Source organism: Panthera onca, chromosome B4 (assembly GCF_046562875.1).
Source record: "Panthera onca isolate mPanOnc1 chromosome B4, mPanOnc1 haplotype 2, whole genome shotgun sequence".
Lineage (NCBI taxonomy): Eukaryota > Metazoa > Chordata > Mammalia > Carnivora > Felidae > Panthera > Panthera onca.
This window is the reverse complement of record NC_138345.1, coordinates 130,601,493-130,626,904: the sequence shown is the minus strand read 5'-3', so window position 1 is coordinate 130,626,904 and position 25,412 is coordinate 130,601,493. Positions and strand designations below refer to the sequence as shown.

The 25,412-nt window shown below is 61.4% G+C and overlaps 2 protein-coding genes across 3 annotated transcripts; both read left to right on the top strand.

Moving 5' to 3' along the window:
• SSTR3 (somatostatin receptor 3) lies at positions 1-7,486 on the top strand. 2 transcript variants are annotated; one of them, XM_060656430.3, is made up of 3 exons: positions 1-619; positions 824-988; positions 5,588-7,486. In XM_060656430.3, the coding sequence occupies exon 3, from the start codon at positions 5,636-5,638 to the stop codon at positions 6,893-6,895; it is 1,260 nt and encodes a 419-aa protein (XP_060512413.2). In that variant the 5' UTR covers positions 1-619; positions 824-988; positions 5,588-5,635; the 3' UTR covers positions 6,896-7,486. The 2 variants fall into 2 exon arrangements, with proteins under 2 accessions (XP_060512413.2, XP_060512414.2); XM_060656431.3 differs by lacking the exon at positions 824-988.
• Positions 7,487-16,844: 9,358 nt separating this feature from the next.
• On the top strand, positions 16,845-24,369 carry C1QTNF6 (C1q and TNF related 6). Its single transcript, XM_060656436.3, has 3 exons — positions 16,845-17,089; positions 19,766-20,024; positions 22,659-24,369. Exons 2-3 carry the CDS (start codon positions 19,772-19,774, stop codon positions 23,204-23,206), a joined length of 801 nt encoding a protein of 266 aa, XP_060512419.3. The 5' UTR covers positions 16,845-17,089; positions 19,766-19,771; the 3' UTR covers positions 23,207-24,369.
• Positions 24,370-25,412: the final 1,043 nt, after the last annotated feature.

The following is a 25,412-nucleotide window of genomic DNA, read 5'->3' as shown; positions in this document are numbered from 1 at the left end:
TCCTTCCCCGGCTCTCCGTGTCACCATCTGTGGCACAATCCTTCTCTGTCACTCTGCCTGCCACCCCCTCCTTCTCCTTCCTCCTTCCTTGCTCTCCATCCCTGCCTCTCTCCGCATCTCCTCTCGCCCCTTCTCTCCTCCCTGCCACGCATTTCACATCACTCTCCCTCATTCTGGCTTTCCACCCACTCACTGTCTTCTCCCTCTCCCTCTCTCTCCACCTCCGACCGACCCCCCTTTCCCCTCTATTCCTATTGGCTTCCCACAGTCCCTGCTCCCCTTTGCTTCTCCGTCCACCCCCACCCTGCGCTCCTGCCCGCAGAACCCCCTCTGTGCCCCTACCCGCCCCCTCCTCCAGGACGTGTCCTGGAGATGGGGGGGTGACGCACAAGGCACCCGTGGGAAGTCAGGGCCGCAGACCAGATGGGAGAGGCTCTGTGGGCAGCTGTGGCCGCCGCGGGCCTAGGAGGGGGATCGGGCCGTAAGCCCTGTAGAAGTGGGCACTGCGTGGGGACCCCAGCTAAGGGTGCTCTGGGAGCTTGGGGACTGGGCAGGGAGGGGGGCAGCAGGATGATAACCAGCCTGGCGGCAAGCAGGGGAGCCCTCACCCCATGGGCAGGTAAGGAGGCTGGGGCATGGGTGGGGTCCCAGAGGGTGGGGTGCCGGGGCCCACCCTCTGCCCAGGGTGAAGTTGAGAGGCTGGGGGCTGGGGGCTGGGAGACGGTGGGAAGGCCCGGGGAGGAAGGAGGCCTTCCTGTGCCCTCCTGGTGGGCTGCAGAGGGTGGGGGCAGGTTAATCTCGGACTCTCGTGCCATTGTTCTAGAATACTGGGATCGCACAACAGCAGAGTGTCAGAGCTGGAAGAAAGCAGATGCATCATGTCGGTTGGCCTCCTTGGCTCACGTGCCAGCTTCTCTGAGCTCCCCCTCCACGCCGGGCGCTGTGCTCACGGCACGCTCCCATTTAATCTTTACAACAAGCCCGGGAGGTACGTCTACCTGTCTTCATTTGAACGGGAGGAAACTGAGGCCCGGAGCTAGGCAGTGACCTGCCCAAGTTCACACAGTAGCCTGGTGCCATCATTCTGTGGCAGAGACCAAGCCCCCAACCCGGGGCCTGCGGGCCGTGTTCCTGGGGGTCGGGCCCCAGGCCCGGAATGGGATGAGTGAGTGAGTCGGCAGTGATCAGCACAGTCCGGGTCTTTTGGGGGAAGGCCCAGTGTTGCAGAGGGCAGGCAGAAGGCAGTCGGCCAAGGGCATCAGCCTGCGGCATTCAAGGCCGTCCTGGCTCTTGGTTCCTCTCAGCTTGGGGCCTTCAGGGAAGCCAGCAGGGCCAGAACGCACTGGTGATTCAGGAGTAGACCAAACTGGGTTTTAATTCCCGTCTTCCGCTCACCAGCTAGGCGAACTTGTGCAAATTACTGACCTTCTCTGAGCCTCAAAGTGCTCCCCTTTAAAAATCCTCCCTCCTGGGCTTGGTGAGGATTTCACGATGAGGGTCTGTGCCCAGGAGCAATGCCCCCACTTTGCTCGGAGCTCTGGCTGCTCAACTGCTCGGTCTGTTCACGTTTCCCAGGGCTCGGTGCTGTGTCAGGGGCTGGGGCTGAAGAAACAAATGACTCAAGGTCCCTGCGACCCAGAGCCTGCGGGTAAGCGGATGGGGGCAGACGAATGGAAGGTGATGGGGGTATCTGGCATCTCTGAGGGGCTCTCCTGAATTGCTGTGTGGCTCGGAGCAGCCCCTTGCCCTCTCTGGGCCTCTGTCCCCGCCCTCCCAGAGCAGTCCTGTGAGGAGTCCGCCCCCGGCTTTCAGGCGAGCTTGTGCCAAAGATAAACCAGACAGGGAGGAAAAGTCCCTCCTCCCTGAGGATGAACCAGATCATGCACAGGATCCCAGCTCCTTAAAGAAAAGGAGGCACCTAAATTGTAGGGGCAGAAAGCTGTAATTTTCCTGCTCCTGGCACCCAGCCTCTTAAACTCTGACAGGGAAGATGGGCCCAGATGGGGGGTGGAGGCAGGGAGTCTTCCAGGGAGGGCAGGGGCTCTGGGAGGGGCTATTGCACCCCCGGGGTACAAAGACAGGGCCTGGCCGGCCGCGCGCGCCCGTGTGTGTGCGTGTGTGTGTGTGTGTGTGTGTGTGTGCGCGTGCCTGAGAAGGAGGTGGGAGGGGGATGTCCTCAGGGCTCACCTCCAGGCTTCCCTGGGGGCATCTGTCCCTGCAGCCTGGAAATTAGGTTTGCCCAGGTCCCAGGCTGTCTCAGGAGCCTGGCGCTTTCCTGCCTCCTGCAGCCCCGGGCTGTGATTGGCTGCCCCATGGGGATGCTGTAAAGAGAATGTGCGCGGGGCGGCAAGGTGGATGGATGGGTGACTGATGGACCAGGGCTGAGGAAGCCAGAACTCCAAGGTCTCAGATTCCACGTTTCCAGGTTGAACAAGGGCCGATTCTGGCATTCAGGAATTCTGACATTCAGACTCAAGGACGCAGAATCTAAAAATCTATGACTCTACAACTCAGGCCTAAGAATCTAAAATTCTGGTTTTAGGATCTTACGATTCCAGGGGTTTGAGCCCACGATCCTAAGAGTTCAAGAGCCCGAAGAACAGCAAGGGAAGCTCTAAATAGGTTGGTGGGAGAGTGGGATGCAGGCTGGGTGCCTCCCCAAGGCCCAGCCTCAGTCTGCCAGCCTGTGAAATGGACACACGTGCGTGTGTGTGTTGGGGGTGGGGGGGGGAGGATGATCTTAAGGGTCCTCCCAGGTCTGCCCCTTCTTAGCTGTGTGACCGGGGCTAATGTGTCCAATGGTGGGGACAACATTCGTCCTTCCCCCATCAGACCCCTAGGATGCTGCATTTCACTAGCTTCACCCGGAACCTGGCAGCTGGGGTCAGTGACAAGGAGCCAGAAGCGCTTTTAGGATCCTATGAACCCAGTGTCCAGATAGCCCCTCCCTTAATGCCGCCGCCCCAGAGTCAGGAGAGCTGATGGGGTCCCGGGGTGATGATGGGGCACCCCCTGGGGTTGGAGGAGCAGGGAGGGGTGCTCTGAGCCCAACCAGCCTGGGGCATCATCGGGAGCAACCAAGGTCAAGGGGTTCTTTGCTATTCTAGGCAGTGCCCGGCCTGGTGCTCAGAGAGACTTTAGAAACCGAGACGTTTGTTCCTAGTTAGGGTGCTTCCCTTTTCCAGAAGCTTTGCATCTTTTTTTTTTTTTAATGTTTATTTATTTTTGAGAGAGAGAGAGAGAGACAGAGAGACAGAGTGCGAGTGGGGGAAGGGCAGAGAGAGAGGGAGACACAGAGCCAGAAGCAGGCTCCAGGCTCCCAGCCGTCCACACAGAGCCTGACGCAGGGTTCGAATTCACGAACCGCCAGATCATGGCCGGAGCCGAAGTCGGACGCTCAACCGACTGAGCCACCCAGGCGCCCCCAGAAGCTTTGCATCTTAAAAATAGTGTCCAATAGGGCAATGCAGGTGGCAGGTTCCACTGACAGTGTTGGGTCAGAAGGGGGATATCAGAGGCTTTCCTTCTCTCTCAGGGTTTTCTGTAGGGACAGGCAGGAGCCAAGGGATGGTGGGGGGAGGTCATTAGGAAGAAGGGGTGGGGAGCCTTGGCCTCCACCTGGGCCTCCTGAGAGCCAGAGGTAGGCTAGCAAGTTCCGAGGTGGGCGGCCTTTCCTAGCGGGTCTTGAATTTCCACTGTCGGTAATACCCACCCCCTTTGCATTAAGAATTGTCCACTCCGGGTTCCTCTGATTCATCCGATGCCTCCAGCACCGATGCAGAGCCTGTGCTGTATGAGGGACGAGGAGACGCTTCAAAGCGGAGTGAGAGGGTCTCCACACTTAGGGAGAGTCGGTCTAGTGGGGAAGCCGGGAAGAGTCTAGCTCCTTGCAACACACGGGAGGCACGATAAGAAAGGTACTAACCTTAGTGAACGGGCATGCTGCGTGGTGCCCACCGTGTCACCGGGCAGACTCTCATTCATGCTTCAGGACCCGTCTGGAACCTTCTCTTCCCTGGGAAGCCTGCCCCACCGGTGCAGAGAGGTGTGGCTGCCCTTGTACCTCCTTTCCGGTGTGAATTTCTCACCGTGGGGGGAGAAGGGGCCCCACACGCCCACCCCCCCCCCCCCCGTCCAGGTTCACAGCTGGCCATCCCAGGCAGGGCCTCTGTGGGAGCGCAGCGGGACGGGCTAGGCTTGGGGGGGGCCCCCGAGCACTCCAGTTCCAGGACAGGGGACATCACTCTGCCTGTGGTTCCTAACTCCATTCAGAATCTGAGGAATCTGATACAAGCTCTGGGCTCTGCCCAGACAAGACATAGATGCATGAACTTTCGCCAAAGTTTTGGGGGGCTCACGGATCCTCTGAAGTTCATAGAGAGACCCAAGTTCAAGGTTAAAGACCCGGGATATGCAGCATCGTTTTGTTTTTTTTTTTCATTTTGTTTAATGTTTATTTATTTTGGAGAGAGAGAGGGAAAGAGAAAGAAGGGCAGAGAGAGAGAGGGAGGCACAGAATCCGAAGCAGGCTCCGGGCTCCGAGCTGCCGGCACAGAGCCCGACGCGGGGCTCGAACTCACGAACCGCGAGATCATGACCTGAGCCGAATGTCGGATGCTCAACCGACAGAGCCACCCAGGCGCCGCCCCCCCCCCCCCCCCAGCACTGTTTTTCCAATGTGAGGGCTGAGACCTGTGGGTGGCTGCCTCGGTCCGTTCTGGCTGCTATAACAGACTACCACGGGCTTACGAACCACATTTCCTTCTCCCAGTTCTGGAGGCTGGAAAAGCAAGATCAAGGTGCTGGCAGATTCTGTGTCTGGCGACGCCCACTTCCTGGTTCGTGGTTAGTCCTCTCCTTGCCGTGTCCTCACAGGGCAGAAGGAGTGAGGGGCTCTCTGGGGTCTTTTCTGGCCCAGACCCCATTCATGAGGGCTCCACCCCGAAGACCTAATCACGCCCCAAAGGCCACGCCTCCTAAGACCGTTACTGGGGGGTGAGGGTTTCAACACGTGAATTTGGGAGAGGGGGACACGTTCGGTCTATCGCAGGGGGTGATGCCCTCGGGCTTGGGCTTCTGCCAGCCGAGGCATCCTGTGCAGAAAGGGCAAGTATTGCTTTCCGAAACAGTATGACCTCGCTGAGTCACAATGTAAAATGGGCCGGTGTCAAAGACGGCTGATAAACTCTGGTCTAGAAGAAAGGGCCTGTGTGGTCGTGGGCCAGTGGACTGATCCGTTCACTCCTCCGTTAGACACCTGTGGAGGACCCACAGGGGCACGGGTGCCAAGGGGAAGGGGACCCTGCGAGGCACAGGCCAGCGCAGGCCCCCGCCCTTTGCAGCCAGGCAAGCCCGCATCCCCCGCCACACCCTGGCCATGTGACAGACGTCACCTCTCTGAGACTCAGTGTCCTCGTCTGACAGGCGGGGATGCCTTGGCGGCCCGTGCAGAGTAAAATGGCTGGGGCCTGTCCGGCTCTGGCCGGGCGGGCGCTCTCGGCGTCTCCAAGTTCGGAGTGACGGGGGGAGGGGCGGTGGAGGGACCGCCATCGCCCACCGTGACCCGGCCGTGTCCTTCCCCCTCCAGGCCAGTAGCTGCCCGCTGACCGCCGCCACCCCCCCCTCCTCCTCGGCCATGGACACCCCTGGTTTTCCTTCGTCGGCCCCCACCGCCTTGGAGCCTGGGAACGCCTCCTCGGCCTGGCCCCTGGATGTCGCCCTGGGGAACGCGTCCGCGGCCCCGAGCGTGGCGGGGCTGGCCGTCAGCGGTGTTCTGATCCCTCTGGTCTACCTGGTGGTGTGCGTGGTGGGCCTGCTGGGCAACTCGCTGGTCATCTACGTGGTCCTGCGGCACACGGCCAGCCCGTCGGTCACCAACGTCTACATCCTCAACCTGGCGCTGGCTGACGAGCTCTTCATGCTGGGGCTGCCCTTCCTGGCGGCCCAGAACGCCCTGTCCTACTGGCCCTTCGGCTCCCTCATGTGCCGCCTGGTCATGGCCGTGGACGCCATCAACCAGTTCACCAGCATCTTCTGCCTCACGGTCATGAGCGTGGATCGCTACCTCGCGGTGGCCCGTCCCGCCTGCTCTGCCCGCTGGCGCACGGCGCCCGTGGCCCGCACGGTGAGCGTGGCCGTCTGGGTGGCCGCGGCCGTGGTGGTGCTGCCCGTGGTGGTCTTCTCGGGTGTGCCCCACGGCATGAGCACCTGCCACATGCAGTGGCCCGAGCCGGCGGCCGCCTGGCGCGCGGGCTTCATCATCTACACGGCCGCGCTCGGCTTCTTCGGGCCGCTGCTGGTCATCTGCCTCTGCTACCTGCTCATCGTGGTCAAGGTGCGCTCGGCCGGGCGGCGGGTGCGGGCGCCCTCGTGCCAGCGGCGGCGGCACTCGGAGCGCAGGGTCACGCGCATGGTGGTGGCCGTCGTGGCGCTCTTCGTCCTCTGCTGGATGCCCTTCTACGTGCTCAACATCGTCAACGTGGTGCGCCCGCTGCCCGAGGAGCCCGCCTTCTTCGGCCTCTATTTCCTGGTGGTGGTGCTGCCCTATGCCAACAGCTGTGCCAACCCCATCCTCTACGGCTTCCTCTCCTACCGCTTCAAGCAGGGCTTCCGCAGGGTCCTGCTGCGGCCTTCCCGCCGCGTGCGCAGTCAGGAGCCTTCTGCCGGGCCTCCGGAGAAGACCGGGGAGGACGAGGGGGAGGAGGACGGCGAGGAGGCGGCAGGGGGGCGGGGGCAGGGGAAGGAGATGAACGGCCAGGTCAGCCTCATCGCACGGCCTGGCACCGGCAGGCAGGAGCGGCCGCCCAGCGGCACGGCCAGCAAGCAGAGGCAGTTCCTGCCCCGAGAGCCCACAGCCGGGGGCAAGCCGGGCGCACTGCACGCCAGCTGTCTGTAGGGGCCCGCGGGGAGGCCAGCGTGGTCCAAGCACGGGGCCGAAGCTGTGGGGACGCCTCGGGCGGGCCACCCACGGTGCCCGGGGCCCCGTGACGGGATGTGTGGAGGCCTGGGCTCCCATCCTGTGGCTGCTGAGACTCGCGGTGTGACCCTCGCGTAGGTCACTTTCCTTCCCTGCGCCTGGTGTTCTCTTCTGTGACTCAGGGATGGGAGGACTGAGCCTGGCCCGGCTCTGCTGGACGAGAAGTCTGGAGGGGCATTGCCGCGGGCCGACCTGCCTGAGTGGGGCCCAGAGAGCTGCGCACCGGCCTTCCCCCTCAAAGACAGAGCATCCTGGCAGATGGGCCCGGATCTTGGCCCTCGGAGGGACGGACCGAGGTCTGGATCGCCCGGGGCTCAGAGTCAGGCTCCCAGGAGAGGGCCTGGGACCCCAAATAGAAGAAAGTCTTACCCAGTGCAGGGAGGGGTACACACTGCTCAGGCCCCACATCAGCTCTCCCCCACTCGCTGCAAGGCCTGGGCGGGCTCTTCTCTCTGGGCCTCAGGCCTCCCTTGCTGAACAACCCAGGAACCTCCAGGCCCTCTCGGCCCGGGCGGCCAGCGCTGGGGCTCCCGTGCTCCTCGACAGGAGAATTGTCCGGGATTTTGCAGGACAGTCAGGCCGTTCAGCTTCAAGGCCCCTTACCGCTTGGGCCCTTCCAAGGCCCTGTATCTTATTTTGTACTTGTGATTTCGTATTCTTTTTCATAAAGAGGGACCCCACACTGCATACATTTAGGCCACCTAAAGCCTGGCTCAGCTCCCGTTGAGGGCAGCTGACCTATCCCCAAAGCGGCTCACTCTGCGTCCCGTGGCTGGAGTGGGGGAGTCTCTGGGCGTAAGCGGGCTCCAGGAGCCTCCCCTTAGCAGCTACCCCCTGGCGTTCCTCCTCTCGCGGAGACCAAGGCAGGATCCGGGCCAGGCAGACTGGCAGGGAAGCGCAGCGTCTCAACAGGGTGGTGGAGAGAAGGAGGGAGAGGAGGAGAGAGAAGGGAGGGAAGGAGGAGGAGGTGGGTGGAGGACAGACCTGCTCCGTGACCTTGGAGCGATCCTTGGCCCCTCTGGGCCGGGCTCAGGTGCAGCGTCCCCGAAGGCAGGCTGTGGATGCCCGGCCTGATCAATCTCAAGAAAACGATGCAGTGAGGACGGGAAAGCAAATGGTCTGGAAGGCACAGCGCTGGCTGCCCGGAGGGCCTGTCTGTGCTGGTTAGGAGGGGCCGTGTGTTGATGGAAGCCCCTCATTCTCTGGCGCTACAGTTTGAGGAGGCCCAGGGAAGACAAGCCAGCGGGGCCTGGACAGGGACCACAGGGAGGGGCCGCCATGCAAGGACTCTCTTCCGGAGATAACCGTTTAGAGCCACAGTGAGGCTGGCCCTGGGGAGGGTGGTACTCAGGCTAAATCCCTCAATCCTCCCTCCCCCGCCCCCCGCGGAGGGCAGGGGGCTCCTCAGGGAAAGTACGAGAAATCACAATGTGGGGAGACCTAGGTCTCCAACCCACCTCAGGATCCTGCCTAACCTTGACCTCTCTGGGCCTCAGTGTCTCCAGCATAAAATGGAGGTTGTCCCGGCTTGCCGACCTGCTCAGATCTGGGGAAGAAAATGAGTCATGCTGGGCAAGCCGCCAAGCACAGCGCGATGGGTGGGGGTGGGGGTGGGCGCGTCACGTTATAAAGTGGAAGCGACCCCCATGCCATGCCAGGCTTGGCCGACACCTGCTCCTTCCGCCAGCGGCCTCTCTGGCTCTGGCTCTCGGAGGTAAGAATACTGCGGGGCCCAAGACAGGAGGAAGGCTCCGGAGAGTCAGAGGCCAAAGACAGGCAGGGCTTGGGGAACGCGGCCCCCTCAGGTCACCGAAACAGACTTCGTACGCGTGTTGGCGCTGGAGGCCCGGCCCCCCCGTCTGGGATTCCCCTGATGAGGATCTGGGGGTCTGAGGGAAGAAGGGCCCCAGCATCTCGGCATCCCCTGGTCAGCCCCGCCTTCCTGAGCCCTGGGACAGGTGCGCCTGTTCTCCAAGGGCAGCTGGAAGGCCCTTTAGGGAAATCCTGTGCGGCTCCTGCCCCTAGCTCTTGTCAATAAAGACAGTGACCCCCGACAAGAGCCGTGACCTGGGCCAATTCCTCTGCCAGGTGCTGTGCGTCTAGACTGGTGTGCATGGATGGGTGTGTGTGTGTGTGTGTGTGTGTGTGTGCGTGCGTGTGTGTGTGCCACACCAGCCGTGTCTCTCTGGGCATGGGCTGTGTTCCCGGGGTCGCGTAAATATGAATACTTGCAATAAATGAACAAATAGGGAGATTCCATTTCCCAAGCTGCAGGGGGGCAATTTTCACACCGGGACTCTAGCCTCCTTTGCATTTGTGCCACGAAGGGACCCTGAATAAATGTGGGGAGGGCCGGGGCGGGGGGGGGGTGGTGCTGGAAGGAGCTTGTGTAGGGGTTTGGGCCTGGAATCTGTGGGTTATTGGAAAGGCGGGGGCCACAGGGTGAGGAGAGACCTGGGGTTGTGAGTCTGAGCAGGAAGGAAAGAGTGGTGATGGCCCTCCCTGCCTGGTTCCTCCTCTCCAGGCGGTCAAGTTGCTCAGAGTCAGGGCCTTACCTTCAACTTCTCTCTCAGAGGCGGTTGCCAGGCAACAGCCCATGGCCATCAGGCTCTGGACCCGGACTTCATGCATCGGCATCGGCATCGGCATCGGCGGTGAGGATCTGGGAGTCTGCAGGGCCTGGAGTAGGGGGAGCCGAGGGCCCAAGGCTGCAGGTGTCCTCGCCTACAAGGGGTGGGGAAGATGGAGGTCGCTGTCCCATGGGGAGGTGACAGCTGGGCTCCACAGGACTCTAAACACAGAAGGAAATACTCTAAAGGTGGCAAGATCCCCAGGCTGGGGTGTGAGGGGCATTCCCCGGAGTAGCGCGAGGTCGCAGTCCTGCCAACGCCGTGTCACTGGCGGGCCCTGGTGACGTTCTCAGTGACACTGCTGGCAGGCTGGCCTGAAGGCACGGGGGAGGAAGACGCACAGTCTCCGTGCTCTTTGTGGGAACCATGGAAGCGCAGGAATCACTACCTGGTGGGGGAGGGGGAGGGGGGAGCGTGGGGGTGCGGGGCTGGCCGTGGGTGGGGGCTGAGCCTGGAGCAGAGGGAACCTGGTGTGCTAAGGCCCTGAGGCTGGAGAGCTGCAGGGAATAAAAGGAAGAGAGGTGGGGGGGGGGGTCAGGCCCAACTGAGGGACAGATGTGGTGTCAGACAGGGCCTCTGGATGCGACCTTATTTGGAAGTAAGCTCCTTTCAGATGCAAGGAGTTAAGATGAGGTCATGCCGGGGTGGGGGGCGGCCCCTCCCCCCAATCCTACCGTGACTGGTGTTCTTAATGGAAGGGGAGATCTGGACGGACAGGGGCACAGGAAGAATGCCCGGTGATGCTTCTCCAAGCCACGGAATAGCAAAGGTTGCCAGCCCGCTGCCAGAAGCTGGGCGAGAGGCCCTCAGAGCCCTCAGAAGGAAACAACCATGCTGACTCTTTGATTTCAGACTTCCAGACTCCCGAACCGGGAGAAAATTAATTTCTGTTGGAAGCCACCTAGTTTGGGGCCCTCGGTTACGGCAGCCCCAGCGCACGGGCTAACAGATCCCCACCTGCGAGACAGAGATAATCGTCCCTCTTCTCCGGGATCTCCGGGGGCGTGTGTGTGTGTGTGTGTGTGTGTGTGTGTGTGGAACCGTGGCACCGACCCGTTCACTCTTTCATTCAGTGAGCGTTTATTAGGCAACTGTCGGCTGCAAAAGGCTGAAGGCAGAGAAGTGCAAGGTCCGTCTTTCAGGAGCAAAGGAAGTCACAGCAGAGATAAGAGAGAAAGAAGCCAGTTCTTAAGCATGCGGACTCTGGAGCTGCCTGGGTTTGAGTCCCGGCTCCTCCCTTCCCTAGCTGTTGGGCCCTGAACCGCTTAACTTAACCTTCCTGTGCCTCTGTTTCCTCTGCTCTGAGATCGGGGGAGGGAGGGCAGATTTCTCTACCGTTAGGAGGTTTAAATGAGTTAATATTTGTGCACAGTTTAGACTCGTGCCTGATGCGTTAGGTGCTGTGTTGACATGGGAAGTGCTTTAACAGAAGCAAGAGTCCCTCTGCCGGTGGAGGGTGGACGTCTTCTCCCCGGGAGGCGTTAGGGCCCAGCTGAGCCGAAAGAGGAACCTAGAGTCGATGGCACAGGGAAGGAGGCCCAGGTACCCAGAGCGGCTCCGATACCCATTCCCAGCTGAGGACGGTGAGGCCTGGGATGCTCATGCAACTTGCTCAGGGTCACGGCTCCAGAAGCAGGGACCAAGAGCCCTGTTTTCTGAGTCCCCAGTCCCCAGGTCCAGTGTCTCTAGTTTTTAACAATTGTGAAAACGGGGGACAGGGTGGCAGGAGCAACGCTGGCGGTGGAGAGAGGGCCCGAGGCCGCGGGTGGCCCCTGGGTAGTCAGGTGATGCCCTCAGGGAAGACCCGACAGGCAAGAGGCCCGCCCGGGCCCCACAGGGGACTTCCGTCGCCTCCTAGAGGCTCAGCCCCCCCCTCTGGTGACCCCTGTGGCCTCAGCACAGGCCTGGCTGGCAGGTCACGGTGGTGTGCACACAAGGGTGAGTGAAGGGGACGCACTTGTGCACGTGTGTGTGTGTGTGTGCGCGCGCGCGTGTGCGGAGGGCAAAGCCAGCCCTCACTTTTTCACAGGCTCAAAGAAAATGCCCAGGCCACACCTGGCATCTCCAGGGTTCCGGACACCTCCCGGTTCACACATCCCAGGAACATAGTCCTGGGTCACACAACCCCGGGAACACGGTCAGTAGGCAGCCAGGAGCCCGTGTCCTCTATGGTCAGCTTGCTACCGGGGGTGGGGGGGGGGAGTGGGGAGGACAGGGGGAGTGGGGAGGAGCCGGGGGGGGGTAGTGGGGAGGACAGGGGTAGTGGGGAGGACCCAGGGGGAGTGGGGAGGACCCAGGGGGAGTGGGGAGGATTGCAGAGGGATGGGGAGGACCGGGGGAGGGGAGTGGGGAGGCTGGAGGGGAGTGGGGAGGATGGGAGGAGTAGGGAGGGTGGGGGGGAGTGGGGAGGACTGGAGGGGAGTGGGGAGGATGGGGGAGTGGGAAGGATGGGGGGGGAGTGGGGAGGACAGGGGGAGTGGGGAGGACCTGGGGGGAGTGGGGAGGACTGAAGAGGGGTGGGGAGGACGAAAGGGAGTGGGGAGGACCGGAGGAGGGGAGTTGGGGGGGATCAGGGGGAGTGGGGAGGCTGGAGGGGCGTGGGGAGGCTGGGGGGGAGTGGGAAGGACTCGAGGGGAGTGGGGAGGATGAGGGGGAGTGGGGAGGACGGGAGAGTGGGGAGGATGGAGGGGAGTGGGGAGGACGAGGGGGAGGAGTGAAGGGGACCTGGGGGGAATGGGGAGGATGGGGGAGGGGAGAGGACCTGGGGGGAGTGGGGAGGATAGCGGGAGTGGGAAGGATGGGGGGTAGTGGGGAGGACTGTAGAGGGGTGGGGAGGACGAAAGGGTGTGGGGAGGACCGAGAGAGGGGAGTTGGGGGGGACCAGGGGGAGTGGGGAGGATGGGGGGGAGTGGGGAAGACAGGGGAGTAGGGAGGATGGGGGGAGTGAGGAGGACCTGGGGGAAATGGGGAGGACGCAGGGGGGGAGTGGGGAGGACGATGGAGTGGGGAGGACCGTGGAAGCGGGGAGGACCAGGGGGGAGTAGGGAGGATGGGGGAGGGGGGAAGAGGCCCAGGGTGGGATGCGGCCTCTCGGGCCTGCTGTCTGCTTTAATTGCCAGAAAATGTGTCAATATTTGCACGGGAACTGGTGGCCGGCTGCCGCACTTGGTCAACACGGCCCAGACCCGGTTTCTCCATCTGTAAGGAGGGGTCGTCGCCTTCCCTCTGCTCCTCAGGGCGGGTTTCTCCTCTCGGGCCATCAAATGGCAGCGGTTACACAGAGAACGAAGCGAACCGTCAATGCCTGTTCATGCGGGTGGCAGTCAGCTGAGCGGTCAGCCACACCATCGGGCTCCGACCCCAGCCGCCACCACGTCTTAGCGCTGCGGGACTCCGGGCTGGCTTCGAGCCTCGGTGTCCTCATCCGTAAAAAGGGCTCCTACCCGCATCTCACAGGACTGTCGCAGGACCCGAGGGCTGCGCCACGGGCTCCGGCCCAGGCCAGCGCTGTGCGCTGTGTCCGGCAGGGGGCGCCGCGGCACCTCCGCCTGGTCGCGGCTCCGCTCGGCTGGACTCGGCTCTCTTCGGCTCGGACCCGCTTTTTCAGACTCGGCTGTGTTCGGCCGCACCCGCTAAGGCCCGGCCAGACTCGGCTCTTGCTCGGTTGTCCTCGGCAGCGGTCGGCGAGAGTCGGCTATGTCCGGCCTGGCTCGCGCCCGCTCGACGCCGCTGGGCCCTAGACTGCCAAGTCCCCTCCCTGGCGCCGCGGTGGCTCCTCCCTGCCGCCTGGGGTTGGGTTTCCCGGGTGGAGGCCCCGAGGCCGCTGCAGAGTGGCCCTGAGGCTCCGCAGCCGGTGGGCGGTGGCGCGGTGGAGTCCGGTTTGGCCGAGACCTGGGCCGTGCCGAGGGTGCCGCGAGCATGCCCGCGGCCGGTGGCAGGCTTTTCCCAGTGCTCGAGGGCGAAGCGGGTGGGCCTGGGTCGGGGAGTCGCCCCCACCCCCACTTCTACCCAGAGGAGGCCAAGGTTGGCTGCTGGATTCCCTCCCACGCGCCTTGGCGGGCTCCTCATCCCGGTTCTGCCGCCAGCCGCCCCGTGGGGAGGGAACCAGTTGCTGCACCTGTTTCCTTTAGCCTCAGTTTCCCCCTCTAACAGTTAACGAACGGGGTTCTTGTGTGGCGGGGCAGGGGGGCCGGCGACGGGCGGGCGTCCTGAGACCTGCGGGCCCTTTCCTTCGCTGGGCCTCTTGGGCGTTCAGTTTCCCCTTCGGTTAAAATGAGATTAAACGCGCCCAACTCGGATTAACACCCTTGGGATCAGCGAGTCCAGGATGGAAACTGAGTCCAGAGGTGGACGTTCCCCCAGGACCAGCCAGTGGAAGGGCTCGGTACAACCAAGTCTGGGGTTCTCCACGCAGGGGGGAAGCTGGACGAACTGCTGGGGAGAGGGAGGGTCCCGTTGGACCCTCCGTCCACTGTGGAGAATGGGGTTTGGGAAAAGTGCATGGGCTCCAGGGCCACCCCTTAGCGCGTCGCAGTGGGCCCTTCATCTTCCTCGTCCCCTCCTCTGCCCCATTATCTCCTGAAGAAGGGGGCGGGACGCGTGGGGAGGGTCACAAGCCGCGGGTGGGATGGGACACACACAAGCTACCCGGGACGCCGGCCCTGCCCGGCAGGCGGCGCTCCTGGTTTCCTTTGTTTAGTTTCTTAGTTGGTTACTGACCTTGAGCGGTCAGATCGGTGACTTGTCATTCACAATTTGCAAAGCTGACTCCAGGAATCATGTGTTCTCTTCTATCTCATTTTTGAGAGGCACACGTCTTATTTTTTAAATTACAAGACGTTTCCTGGCGCTTTGTAAGCACTGACCGAATGTCACTATTTTTATACCTGTTCCCCAATCCTGGGCAATAACCTGGGCGTGGCTAGGAGCTTGGTTCTGAGAGTGAGTCTGTGCCTCATTTTCCTCATCTGTAAAATGGGGATAATACTCAGAGATTTGCCGAGGGATTCGATGAGTTAATATGCGTAAAAAAAACCCTTAGGACAGAGCCAGGTAGGGAATAAAAGCCGTCTTTTGTAAGCAGGGGGAGAAGAGGGCGGTTGGGGAACACACAGCTCTGCCCTGGGTTTCTGGCCTTGGCGACGAAGGTTTTGGCCTTCTGCCTTGGGGTTACACCCTTGCTGATGGGGGTTGTCGCAGAGTGACAAGAGGTATCCCAAGCCAGCTTCTCTGGACATGCGGTCTTTTGGGTCCCAGGGCTTCTGACTCGGGTGTGCATGAGAATGGGCTCATGCCCTTGCCATATTCACGGTGTAACCATGGAGAAGCACTGATGGGTGGCCCACACAGGGTACCCCCGTGGGTGTCCCACAAGCTGTTCAGACGCCCTCGGCCTCGTCGTGTCCCTCTGGCCCAGGGACTCCCGGGCTCAGATGTAGGGAAGCGTGCCCAAGGTCATGCAGCTAGGAGGAGCAGAGACCTAACACTTTTCTCTGCCCCAGAGCTGGAACTCTGTCTCTAAGCTATCTGGCTAGCTGGGGAGATCCTCCGAATGGCTGGCAGACCCGGGGATGGTGCATAGACGAAGGCATTTTAGGCACAGTGGGAGAGAGCGAGAGGAAAAATATTGAAGTATAATACATCTGAGTCTTGCTGTCTTGTCTGCCCTGCCTCCAGCTGTTCTGGACAGAATAAAAGAGGGGCTTTTTTTTTTTCTGGGGCATCGGCCTGGCTGGGGGCCAAAGGAGCCGGCCTTAGAACCTGGCAAGCCCAGTCCCTTTCCTGGCCCCAGCCTTCTCATCTGTTAAATGGGATGAGCAGCCTTTGGCAGGGGGCTGCACGGAGTACGGTGCGGGCGCACGAGAGGATAAACTATTCCTGTGTCCCCGAGCTGAGCTTCCCATCCCGTCGGGTCCGTCTTCCCTTCCCTTCCCCCTTTCCTAAGCCAGAGGGCTCAGAGACAGCCAGGAGCTGTCTCCCCCTCTGGTGCTGCTGACTCAGCCCTTTTCTGGTGGCAGCAGCTCGGGGAGGGTGGGGAGGGTGGCTCCCCTTGGCTCCCTCCCTCTGCAGCCTTGGCTCAGTGCCCTGGGAATGCTGCCTGGGGCAGGGCCACGGAGAGGGCATGGCCAACGTGGACTTGGAGTTTTCTCAGCGGCCATAGTCCTTCAGTCTGCTTCCTATGGGGCCCCCTTGGACCCCGAAATAGGCCTGGAGGGGTGGGGGTGGGGGGCTCCACGTGGGCTTGGGAGGTGAAAGCAACACAAGGCTAGAAGCTGGGCGAGTCTGACCCTCATTCCAGCTTGGACTCCAGTTTGGCTGTGACCTTGAGCCAAAGCCCTGGGTCTTTTCTGGGTCACAGAGTCCCTGCTGGTTAGATTAAGTCATCGAGTTAGGTCACCTCGAAGAGTCCTCCCAGGCCTGATATTCTGCTGTTTGATTAGCCCCCAAGCTGATAGAAAAAACGGAGGCCCAGAGAGGAGAGGCGGTCAAGGACACACAGCCCCGGGGCTATCCTCTCCTCCAACCTTGCCCAGCTGAGCGGAGCCTGGGGTTTGGGGTCCAAAGCCCCAGACTGAAATCCGATCACCCTCGGGTCTCTACATTTCTGTGCCTCCTGAGGGCAGTAATGTCACCACCTCCGTCTTCCCGGGGCACAGACCCTGAACGACAGCCTTTGCCCCTCAGCGATGCCCAGGCGTGTTCATGGAACTCTAGTGGGGGGGGAGCCCTTCTTTTCTGTGGGGTTCTGGTTCTTCATTTGCCGTGTGACCCTGGGAAAGCCCAAGGCTGGCGGGGGGGAGGGGGAGGGGTGTGTGTTGAGATAACAAATGGCAACACCTTTAGGTGTTCACCCTGCAAAGATGAGGTCCAGCCCAGGCAGTAAGTTCTCAACAAATGCAGAATCAGAGGGTGCTGGAGGGTGAGGGACATCTGAGCCTGCCTTTGGTGGGTTCTCTGACCCCAGAGGCTACAGCCTTTGCAAATATTCCGCGGCCCCCCTCCCCCACCAAGCCCAGGCCCACCCCAGATTCTAGCGCTGCCTCCCCCTTCCTGAGCAACTTGGGGGGGGGGCTCCTGCCCCGTCCCTTCCCTGGCCTTGATTTTCCAGCCTGCACATCAGGGGGCCTCACTCAGGCCCCTTCCGGCTCCAGCTCTATCGGGCCTCTGAATCAAACCAGACCCCACTGGATCGCCAAAGAGTTAAACGAAGGAAATCCCCAGCTCCCTAGGCTCCCTTTATCTCCACGGGGATCCCAGAAGCTGGAGAGGAGCAGGCAGGGAGGAGGGGAAGTGGGAAGCCAGCTCAGCCCGCTCCCTCCGCCTTCCCTCCGCCTCCCTCCCTCCCTTCATCCCTCCCTCTTCAGCTTGCTTGCTTGCTTGGCCTGGGGGTCCGGGCCAGCAACAGGCAGACATGGGCCAAGGAGCCAGAGGCTGCCCAGAGGCTGGGGGTCTGTGAGCCGCTGTGGAGGCCGCTGGACACAGGGTGAGTGATGAAAGGTCCTGTAACTCCCTCCAGCAGGGCCCAGGGGGCTGGGGTCAGAGCCCAGAATTCCCTTCCTCCCCCCCTGTCTTCCTAGGCACATCTTGGGTTCTGCTGTCTCCCTCTGACCCTGGCCAGCCCCTCTCACTCATTCTCTGGCTGACTGAGATCTCAGCACCCCTCACCCCCAGAAGGGCTGCCCCTGCCTGGACACTCACCGGCTCAACTCCGCAGGCCCGGCTCCCTCCTTCCCCAGAGAGCTCCCAGCTCCTGAGTGGAGGCAGCAGGGACCCCCGATCACCCCCGCCCCCCAACCACAACAGGCTCCCTCACCCTTGATCCCTGCCAGGCACCCTCCCCCAGGGCCAGTCAATGATCACGGCTGTGGTTATTATTACTCTAGTTCAAGGCTGCCTTGCTTCCTGCTTCCTGCTTCCCAGGTTACAGTTCTCTGTGTCTCCGAGCTTTTGACTCCCGGCTGGCCCGGGGCCCACAGAAAGATCCCCGACCGTGCCAGTCCTCTGGGAGAGACTCTGCTCGTCCCATCCTGTGCAGGCCCTGGGAAGACGTCTTGTCGCTTGTCGGTTGCAGAAGGAACACGTTGTTTTATTTTATTTGCTTATTATGGAAGGGTAATTGACATGCAGTGTTAGTTTCAGGCGTAGACGACTGCATCCCAGTCATTTGGCAATTCTGTACATTACTCAGTGCTCACCGCGATTAGCATAGTCACCGTTGGGTGTTATTGCAATGTTATTAACGGTCTTCCCTCTGCTGTCTTCTTTTCCTTCTTTTTGTCAGAGTCCTTTACAAGTCAGGCACTTTCCCTGCCTTTGGATCCTTCCAAACAACCTGGGAGGCGGGTGGTGGTTTCTTCTGCTTTTACATGTCAAGGAGTGGGAAGCCCAGAGAGGTTAAGCCGCTAGCCCAGAGGTCACACAACTTGTAAACTCTCCCGGAATCTCAGGTCCAACCCCGAGGCCTCCCCTGTCCCCAGAAAGTCACGTCTCTCTCTATGACCGGGGGGGAAAAAGAGGGGGTTTTTGCTCTTCTCAAAAATCACTGGGATGTGACATTTACAAATACAAGATGAGGGTGATAATCTTGGACAGAGATTAGGCTGATCTCTGAGAAACTGATCTGCCTGATTGAGCAGAACCAGGAAGCCAGAGCAGGTGGAGCTTAGGAATGGTCACCTCTAAGGAGAGGGGTGGTGTCTCCGGGGACTGCCTGCCCCTCCCCCCCACTCACTGCTGTCCCCCAGCCCCCAGAGCTGCTCTTCTAAAACCTCTCTTACCTCAGTGCTCAGTGGAGACAGAGTAGCATTTAAAAATAATAATAATTTTACCTTCTCTACACGTATTAACCGCACAAAAAAATATTTTTGAATCGTACTAAATGTTAAAGTAGAACGAAGAGGAAATAAACAAAGAAACGCCAGAAGTGTCAAAGCCAATCTGGTTTCAAGAGCTGAGTTTCTGATCCTGCGATAAGGTGCCAGCCCCCAAACACCGCTATCACCTCAAAGGCTCTCTGCCTGGCTTCCTGCCCACCCGGCGCCAGCCTGTCCCCGGTGTCTGCTGTCCCGGCCACTTCCTGCCCCTCTCCTGGAACCCTGGATCGTCTCTTGGCCAAGGCCAGAGACCGGTCTTCATAGCCCCTTGGGCTTCTCTGAGCCTTTTGAATTTTCCGGACCTCCTCAGCCTGCTCCTTAATTCCAATTTACCCCCTTGGCAGCGGATTGGCAGATCTGTGATGACTGACGCAACCGCCGTCCAATGAATTAACTCCGGAGCCTTCCCTGCAGGGCTTCTGTGTGAGGTCGCGCGGGTTGTTGACGGTGCAAAGGTGCCGAGAGGGAAGGTGGGCTGACGCCAGCCCTTGCCAAGCCACGCGCCCTCAGTGCCGCATTCCTCCCAAAATGACGTCTTCTCTGTATTTGTGTCTAACGCGTCCGGCCAGAGAGTCACCTCCTTTTGCCCGGCACCCAGGCAATTGTATCTCAAAGGTACAAGGGCAGCATCATGGGGCACAGCCCCGTGCATTTTCTCTGACTGATGTCGCTGTCTGGCTGCTAGAGTAAATGAACTTTCCTGGCCCCTTTGGCCGGACCACGGTGCCCCTGTGCCAGACCGTGGGCTCAGCCACGCGTCCCCCCTCCCGGAGAACAAGGCTGCAGAATCTTTTGTGTTTGTCCCAAGGGTCCACCGACCTCCCTTGTGCTGCCGGGGGCATGTGCTCCCCGGACACGGAGGAGTGGGTGACAAGAAAACAAGCCCCGGGGAGGCGGGTCGGGGGGGCAGAAACAGCATTTCACGGTCTTCCGGGTGATGACTCTTGGGTGGCTGGGACATCTTCCTCACCCTCCTCAGCAGAGGCCTCCAGGGACCCTTGTCCGTTCCTGGCCCGTGGCTCCCTAAAGGGGTTTCCCTCCCAGGCCCTGGGTTTCTGGGGCCTCGGCCTGCAGGCCATGCATCGCCGCCAGTCTCTTCGTGACCTTGGAGAAGTTGCTTCTCTGTGTGGGTCTCAATCTTCTCGTCCGTTAAGTGGGGGCACAATCGCTCCCTCCCCGAGTTATGTCAGGTGGGCAGACGCTGGGCGGGCAGCCTCCAGGCCGGGCATCGGGGCGGTGTAGATGTTAAGTTAAATATAGTCCCTGCCCCTCCTTCCTTGTTCCAGGTCGCCATGGGGATAGCTGCCCTGGGCCTCCTCTGCGCGGTGGTTCTGTTCCCTCTCTTGGTGCTTGGGGTCCCCACCCAGGAGCCCACCTCTGGGGAAGCTGTGGCCTCCGGTCCCCCTGGGTACTGTCGCCGGTGCTGTGACCCTGAGGACTCCCTGACCCCCGCCGACGAAGCAGATGTGTCCTCAGCCTCTCCATCTGCCCTCCCGTACGTGCTGCCTGAGGTCAGGCCCTACATTAACATCACCATCCTGAAGGGTGAGTGCCCACACGTGGCTCAGGCTAGACGGGTCCGCTTGGGGATGGGGAGGGCCTGGGGGTCTCTTCCCGGGCTGGGGTCAGTGAGGTGGAGGGAGCAGGAAACACCAGGACGGAAGGCTGTCCGAGACCCTTTCTTTCATTTGCACGTTTATTGAGCACCTGCTATGTGCCAGGACTGTTCTGGATTCTGAGGACGGAGCGTAAACAAACCAGACAGAGAAGCCCACTGCCACGGAGCTCCCGTTCTAGTCGGGGAGGCAGACAGTGAGCAATAAATATATTACCGCGTTAGGGAGACAGAACGTTGGATGGTGAGAAATGCTATGGCAGTGGTGAGTAGAGCAGGGCAAGGGGCATCAGGAGTGCAGGTAAAGGGGGGGTAGGTTGCATATTAAATGGGGGTGGTCAGTGTAGTTTCAATGAGAAGGTGAGGGAGAAGCCATGTGGATATCCGGGGAAGAGTGGGCCAAGGTGAACAGCAGGTGCAAAGGCCCTGGGGCAGGAGTGGGTCTGGTGTGTTTCAGGGGCAGGGGACAAAAGGAGGAGCTGAAGTTGGAGGCGAAGCAAGGACCCGATCAGACTTGGGCTTCCCCTCTGAGTGAGATGGGGAGCAGGGGAGGGCTCGAGCGGAGGGACCTGATCCCACTTGGGTTTCAAATGGATCCCTCTAGTGTCGCACGGTGAATAGCCAGCAGGGGACCAGGGTGGAAGCAGGGAGACCCGTGGGCAGCCCCTGGGGCTGTCCAGGTCGGAGCTGGCTCCCTGTCCTCTAAAATCAGGAAGAGGCTTCTGCTGCTGGGGGCCGCGGGCAGCCGGGCTGGGGCCAGGCCCTAGACCCCCGTCACCTCTGCCTGCGCTGACAACCACCCCAAGAGCTCGGAACTTTGTCATTCCTCCCCCCGCCTCCCACTTTGCAGATGGGGAAACTGAGCCCCCGAGAGGGGAGGAGCTGTGCTAGGAGCACACAGCTGTCAGGAGCAGAGCCAGGGTCTGGCCCGAGGTCTCCGGAGGGCCAGGGCTCGGCTGGCCTCTGAGACCCTCCGGCCCTGAGATCTCACGGGTGAGGACGCCTCCCTTCCTCCACATGGCCCTCCGAAAACCCCGAGTCGAAGAGGACACGCCTGGGCCAGACTTAGTTGCGGAGTGGGGGGGGGGCGCGGGGTGGACCCTTGACCGTGTTGCAAGGCGCCTGGCTGGCGTCAGGGCTCCCGGGTCCCAGCCCCGGCTGCTGGGCACCTCTGCCCTGTGGGTCAGGCTCGGCTCTCCCTCCCTGGCTTGCTGCCTCACTTGTAAAACGGAGAAGGAGGGGCGCCTGGGTGGCTCAGTCGGTTAAGGAGCCGACTTTGGCTCAGGTCACGATCTCGAGGTCTGTGAGTTCGAGCCCCGCGTCGGGCTCTGTGCTGACCGCTCAGAGCCTGGAGCCTGTTTCAGATTCTGTGTTTCCCTCTCTCTCTGACCCTCCCCTGTTCATGCTCTGTCTCTCTCTGTCTCAAAAATAAATAAACGTTAAAAAAAAAAAAATTAAAAAAAAAAAACAAAACGGAGAAGGAGACCCCCTCCTAAAACCACCCTTCACCCCCTCCTCCCTCGGGGCGAAGAGGTGCTCCGCAAACTGTAAAGTGCTGGGCACATGATGAGACCGTTCTCCGTGGAGGCCGTGGAGCCAGAGCGCTGCGGACCCCTTTGTCCCCGCTTCTCTCCAGGCCTCTCCTCCCAGGGGCTGGGCCCCCCTCCGCCCTTCCCAGGGGTGTGGCCACGGTCCTAGGAGACCTTGGGAAACCACAGGGGCGTGCGGCTCTCTCAAAGGGGAGGGGCTGATGGTGCGATCATCAAATATGTGGGGTCAGGTACCTGGAGACACAGGCGGTCACCTGCGTCTCCTGAGTTCAGGGTCGGCCTGGAACAAAGGCTGGGCAGAGGCGTGCGTGCCCGAGGACCAGGTTAGACGCTGCCGGACCCCAGGGCAGGCAGGGACGGGCCGAGCCTCGCTGGGTGGGCCTTCCCACCTCGCGAGTGCGGGCTGTGGCGCACTGTCCCCTAGGACATTTTGTTGAGGGCCCAGGAGCACCCCTGCGAGGTGGACGCGATCCTTCTCAAGATATAGACAAGGTAACCAAGACCCTGACCGGGAAACGCCCCGGTGGGACATAATCCCCACCCAGGGCCGCCTGGCTCCTACCCAGGGCTTTTCCCTTCGGGGAGGCAGAGGTGTTTTTCTTGGGTTCCTTCTCTGGGTCAGAAACGCAAAGCGTATCCTGCACGTAGCCCACGTCTCCACTGCAGTCTGGCTGGGGGTTTGGGCCTGGCCTCCCAGGGGCCACACCACGCCTTCGCTGTAGGGGGGAGGGGAACAGGCAGGCGGAAGACAGACCCTCCTGAGTCTTGCGTTACCTGCTTCCCCTGAGCTGTGTGACCCTGGGTGAGTCCCTCAACCTTCCTGGGACCGGAGACGGTCATGGTATCTTCCTCAGACGGGCATTCAGGGAGGTGAGGGCTGGCATGCACCAAGGGGCTCTGTAAACGCTGGCTCCCGCTCTGGCCTCCTTCTCGCGTCTTCCGCAAACCCACGGAGGGGCTCCCTTGGCTCAGGCCTGGGCGCCTGCCCTGACTTTCCCCTTCTTGTCCCCACAGGTGACAAAGGGGACCGAGGCCTGCTGGGCACCCCCGGGAAGCTGGGCAGGGAGGGTCCCCGGGGGGAGCGCGGCCCGCAGGGCACCAAGGGCGCCAAGGGGCAGGCGGGCAGCCCCGGGGGCCCGTGCCAGACGCGCTTCTCCGCCTTTTCCGTGGGCCGCAAGACGGCCCTGCACAGCAGCGAGGGGTTCCAGCCGCTGCTCTTCGACACCGTCTTCGTGAACCCGGACGGCCACTTCGACCTGGCCGCCGGCCACTTTGTCGCCCCCCTGCGCGGCCTCTACTTCTTCAGCCTCAACGTGCACAGCTGGAACTTCAAGGAGACATACGTGCACGTCGTGCACAACGAGGAGGCGGCCGTCATCCTGTACGCGCAGCCTAGTGACCGCAGCATCATGCAGAGTCAGAGCGTGATGCTGGCCCTGGGGCCCGGGGACCGCGTCTGGGTGCGGCTCTTCAAGCGCGAGCGGGAGAACGCCGTCTACAGCGACGATGTCGACACCTACATCACGTTCAGCGGCCACCTCATCAAGCCCGAGGAGGACTAGCGCCTCCAGAGGGGGCCGCTCCGGCCGGGGGGTGGGCTGGGGGCAGGGCGGTCCCCTGCGAGGCCTCAGTTTGCACCTCCGTAAAGTGGGCCCCCGGGATCTGGCGTTCTGGATGGTCTTCCTCTTCTTTTCTCCCCTCCATCACCCCTTTCTCTCCTCTCTTGGACCTATCTTAAGAAGCCCTCTGACCTAAACATTCTAGAATTTTCCCAGCCTTTTAAACCAGCACGTCCCGGACTTGAACGTGCATCTGAATGACTTTGGGGGCTGTGCCAAAATGCAGATTCCGATTCGGATTCTGGAGGGGGCCCGTGATTCTGCATTTCTAAGATGTTCCTGGGTGGTGCTGATGGGGCTGGGCTGTGGACCCCGCTTGAGCCACCAGATTCTAGAACTTTCACACGCTTCTACTTTCGGAACATTCTGGAAGCTTCCACAACATTCTCTTCCCAACATCCTCCCATTCTCACATCCCTCTGGGGCTCCCCCTCCTCTGTTCTCTTGCCCCTCCCGGCCCACCCTCCCGAAGGTGCCCGGCTCCCAGGTGCTCGTTGACCCTCCTTGGCCTCTCTCGCCAGCCCAGCGTCCCTGGCTTTCCAGGCTTGGTTAAGGTGCTAAAGCCCTGGTGGGTGTCTCCTGCCCAGCAGCGCCTCCTCTGGCCCGATGCCGCCTTTACAAATGCCACCGAGGAGTGGGCCGGGCTTTGGACCCCTCAGCAGGTCTAGGGAACTGAAGCGGCCAACATTCCGGGTCAATCAGGGGGAGGCTCCTCTGAGCCATGAAGCCAAGACAGGCACCGGGAGAGGCCAAGGTCAAGTAAGGGGACATCAGGTCTTCTGTCCTTTCTCCCCCTCCCAGGGTGGGCCGGCATGGCCGCGTCCAGCCTTCCCCTCCCCCCATCCTGGGTGGCCTGAACCTCTCTCCAGAGGGAGATGGCCTCCACCCATTGGTGCTTACACAGACCCCGGGGCAGAGGTGGCCCCAGTGGTGGTTTCTGGTGCTCACTCATAGCCAACGGACCCATGGCTACGTGGCTGGGGGCTGGCAGCGGGACCTGAGCAGGTGCCGTCGAGGCTGGTGCTCTCCCAGCCGCCCCCCCAGCCTGACTTCCGCCCCTGCCCTGCTTGTCCAGAGTGATTAAAGTTCGTGTGTCTCTTTGGCAATGCGGGCTGGTTCTTTCCCCTCCGCTTCCTCTGCCCACCTTGGGAGGGCGGCCCGTCCCGGTGCTGCCGGTGCCCCCCGGGGAAGGCTCGAGAGACGGAGCAGCCCAGGGCTCCTCTCCATGTGCTTCCCACCCACCAAGACAGACACCGGCCCCCTCTGTCACTCATCCGCCAGGGCGCCCGGGGGCGGCCAAGCTAGCGCGTGGTGGCCACTCACGAAAATGTAGTTACAGTTGACGTAACCCGCGCAGGCTCCCCTCGCAGACTCGACGGGACATCCTGCACCCCTGGGCCTCCCTGTTGCTGTGTGAGATGGCTTCCTGGGTACTGTGTGCGAGAACGAGCTGTGCAGGAGGAACGGCCCCCCGGACTCAGCCTAGCCCAGCCCGGTGGCCCACCCAGGCAGGGGGTAGACGCAAGTCTTCGAGTCTTTGGAACCTATACGGCCACGGAAGTTTTCCCACTGGACCTGAACTCCCTGCGGCTCTCACCCAAGGGGCTCCTAACAGGTCAGGGGCTACTCAGGGGGAGGCGATCCCAGGGCCTGCTTTCCATCCAGGCTCTGTTCATGCACCATTGGCCTCACCAGCACTCCCTCTCAGCATCCCCTCACCCCTGGCGGTAAAGGTTGCCCCCGCCCCACACCAGGAGCCTTTTGTCACGGTCACGTCACAAGGACAAGCCGGTTTGCTGATTGATAAGGCAGCAAAGCTTTATTTTTCCTTTTTTTTTTCTGGCAGCGAAGCTTTTGAAACTTCTCACCAAGCACCCGCAGGAGGATTGAAGCTTGTCCTTTGCAAGCTGAGGTCAAAGGCCCCCAGGCATTTCCGGGCCACGTTAGTTCAGGGCTCCCAGAGAGCATCTCCCCCAGTGTCTCAGCGGACCTGTGGCAGATGCCGCCTCTATCCGTGGTTCAGAGTGGCCTCTGATGCTGGGCCAGGTTTCCCCACAGGAGCCCAGTTCCTGGCTTGGTGGCTTCTCTCCAATGGGTGATAAGAGCCCCCGGATCTTTGTGATGGGGGCTCTCCCGGAAGGCAACGTCT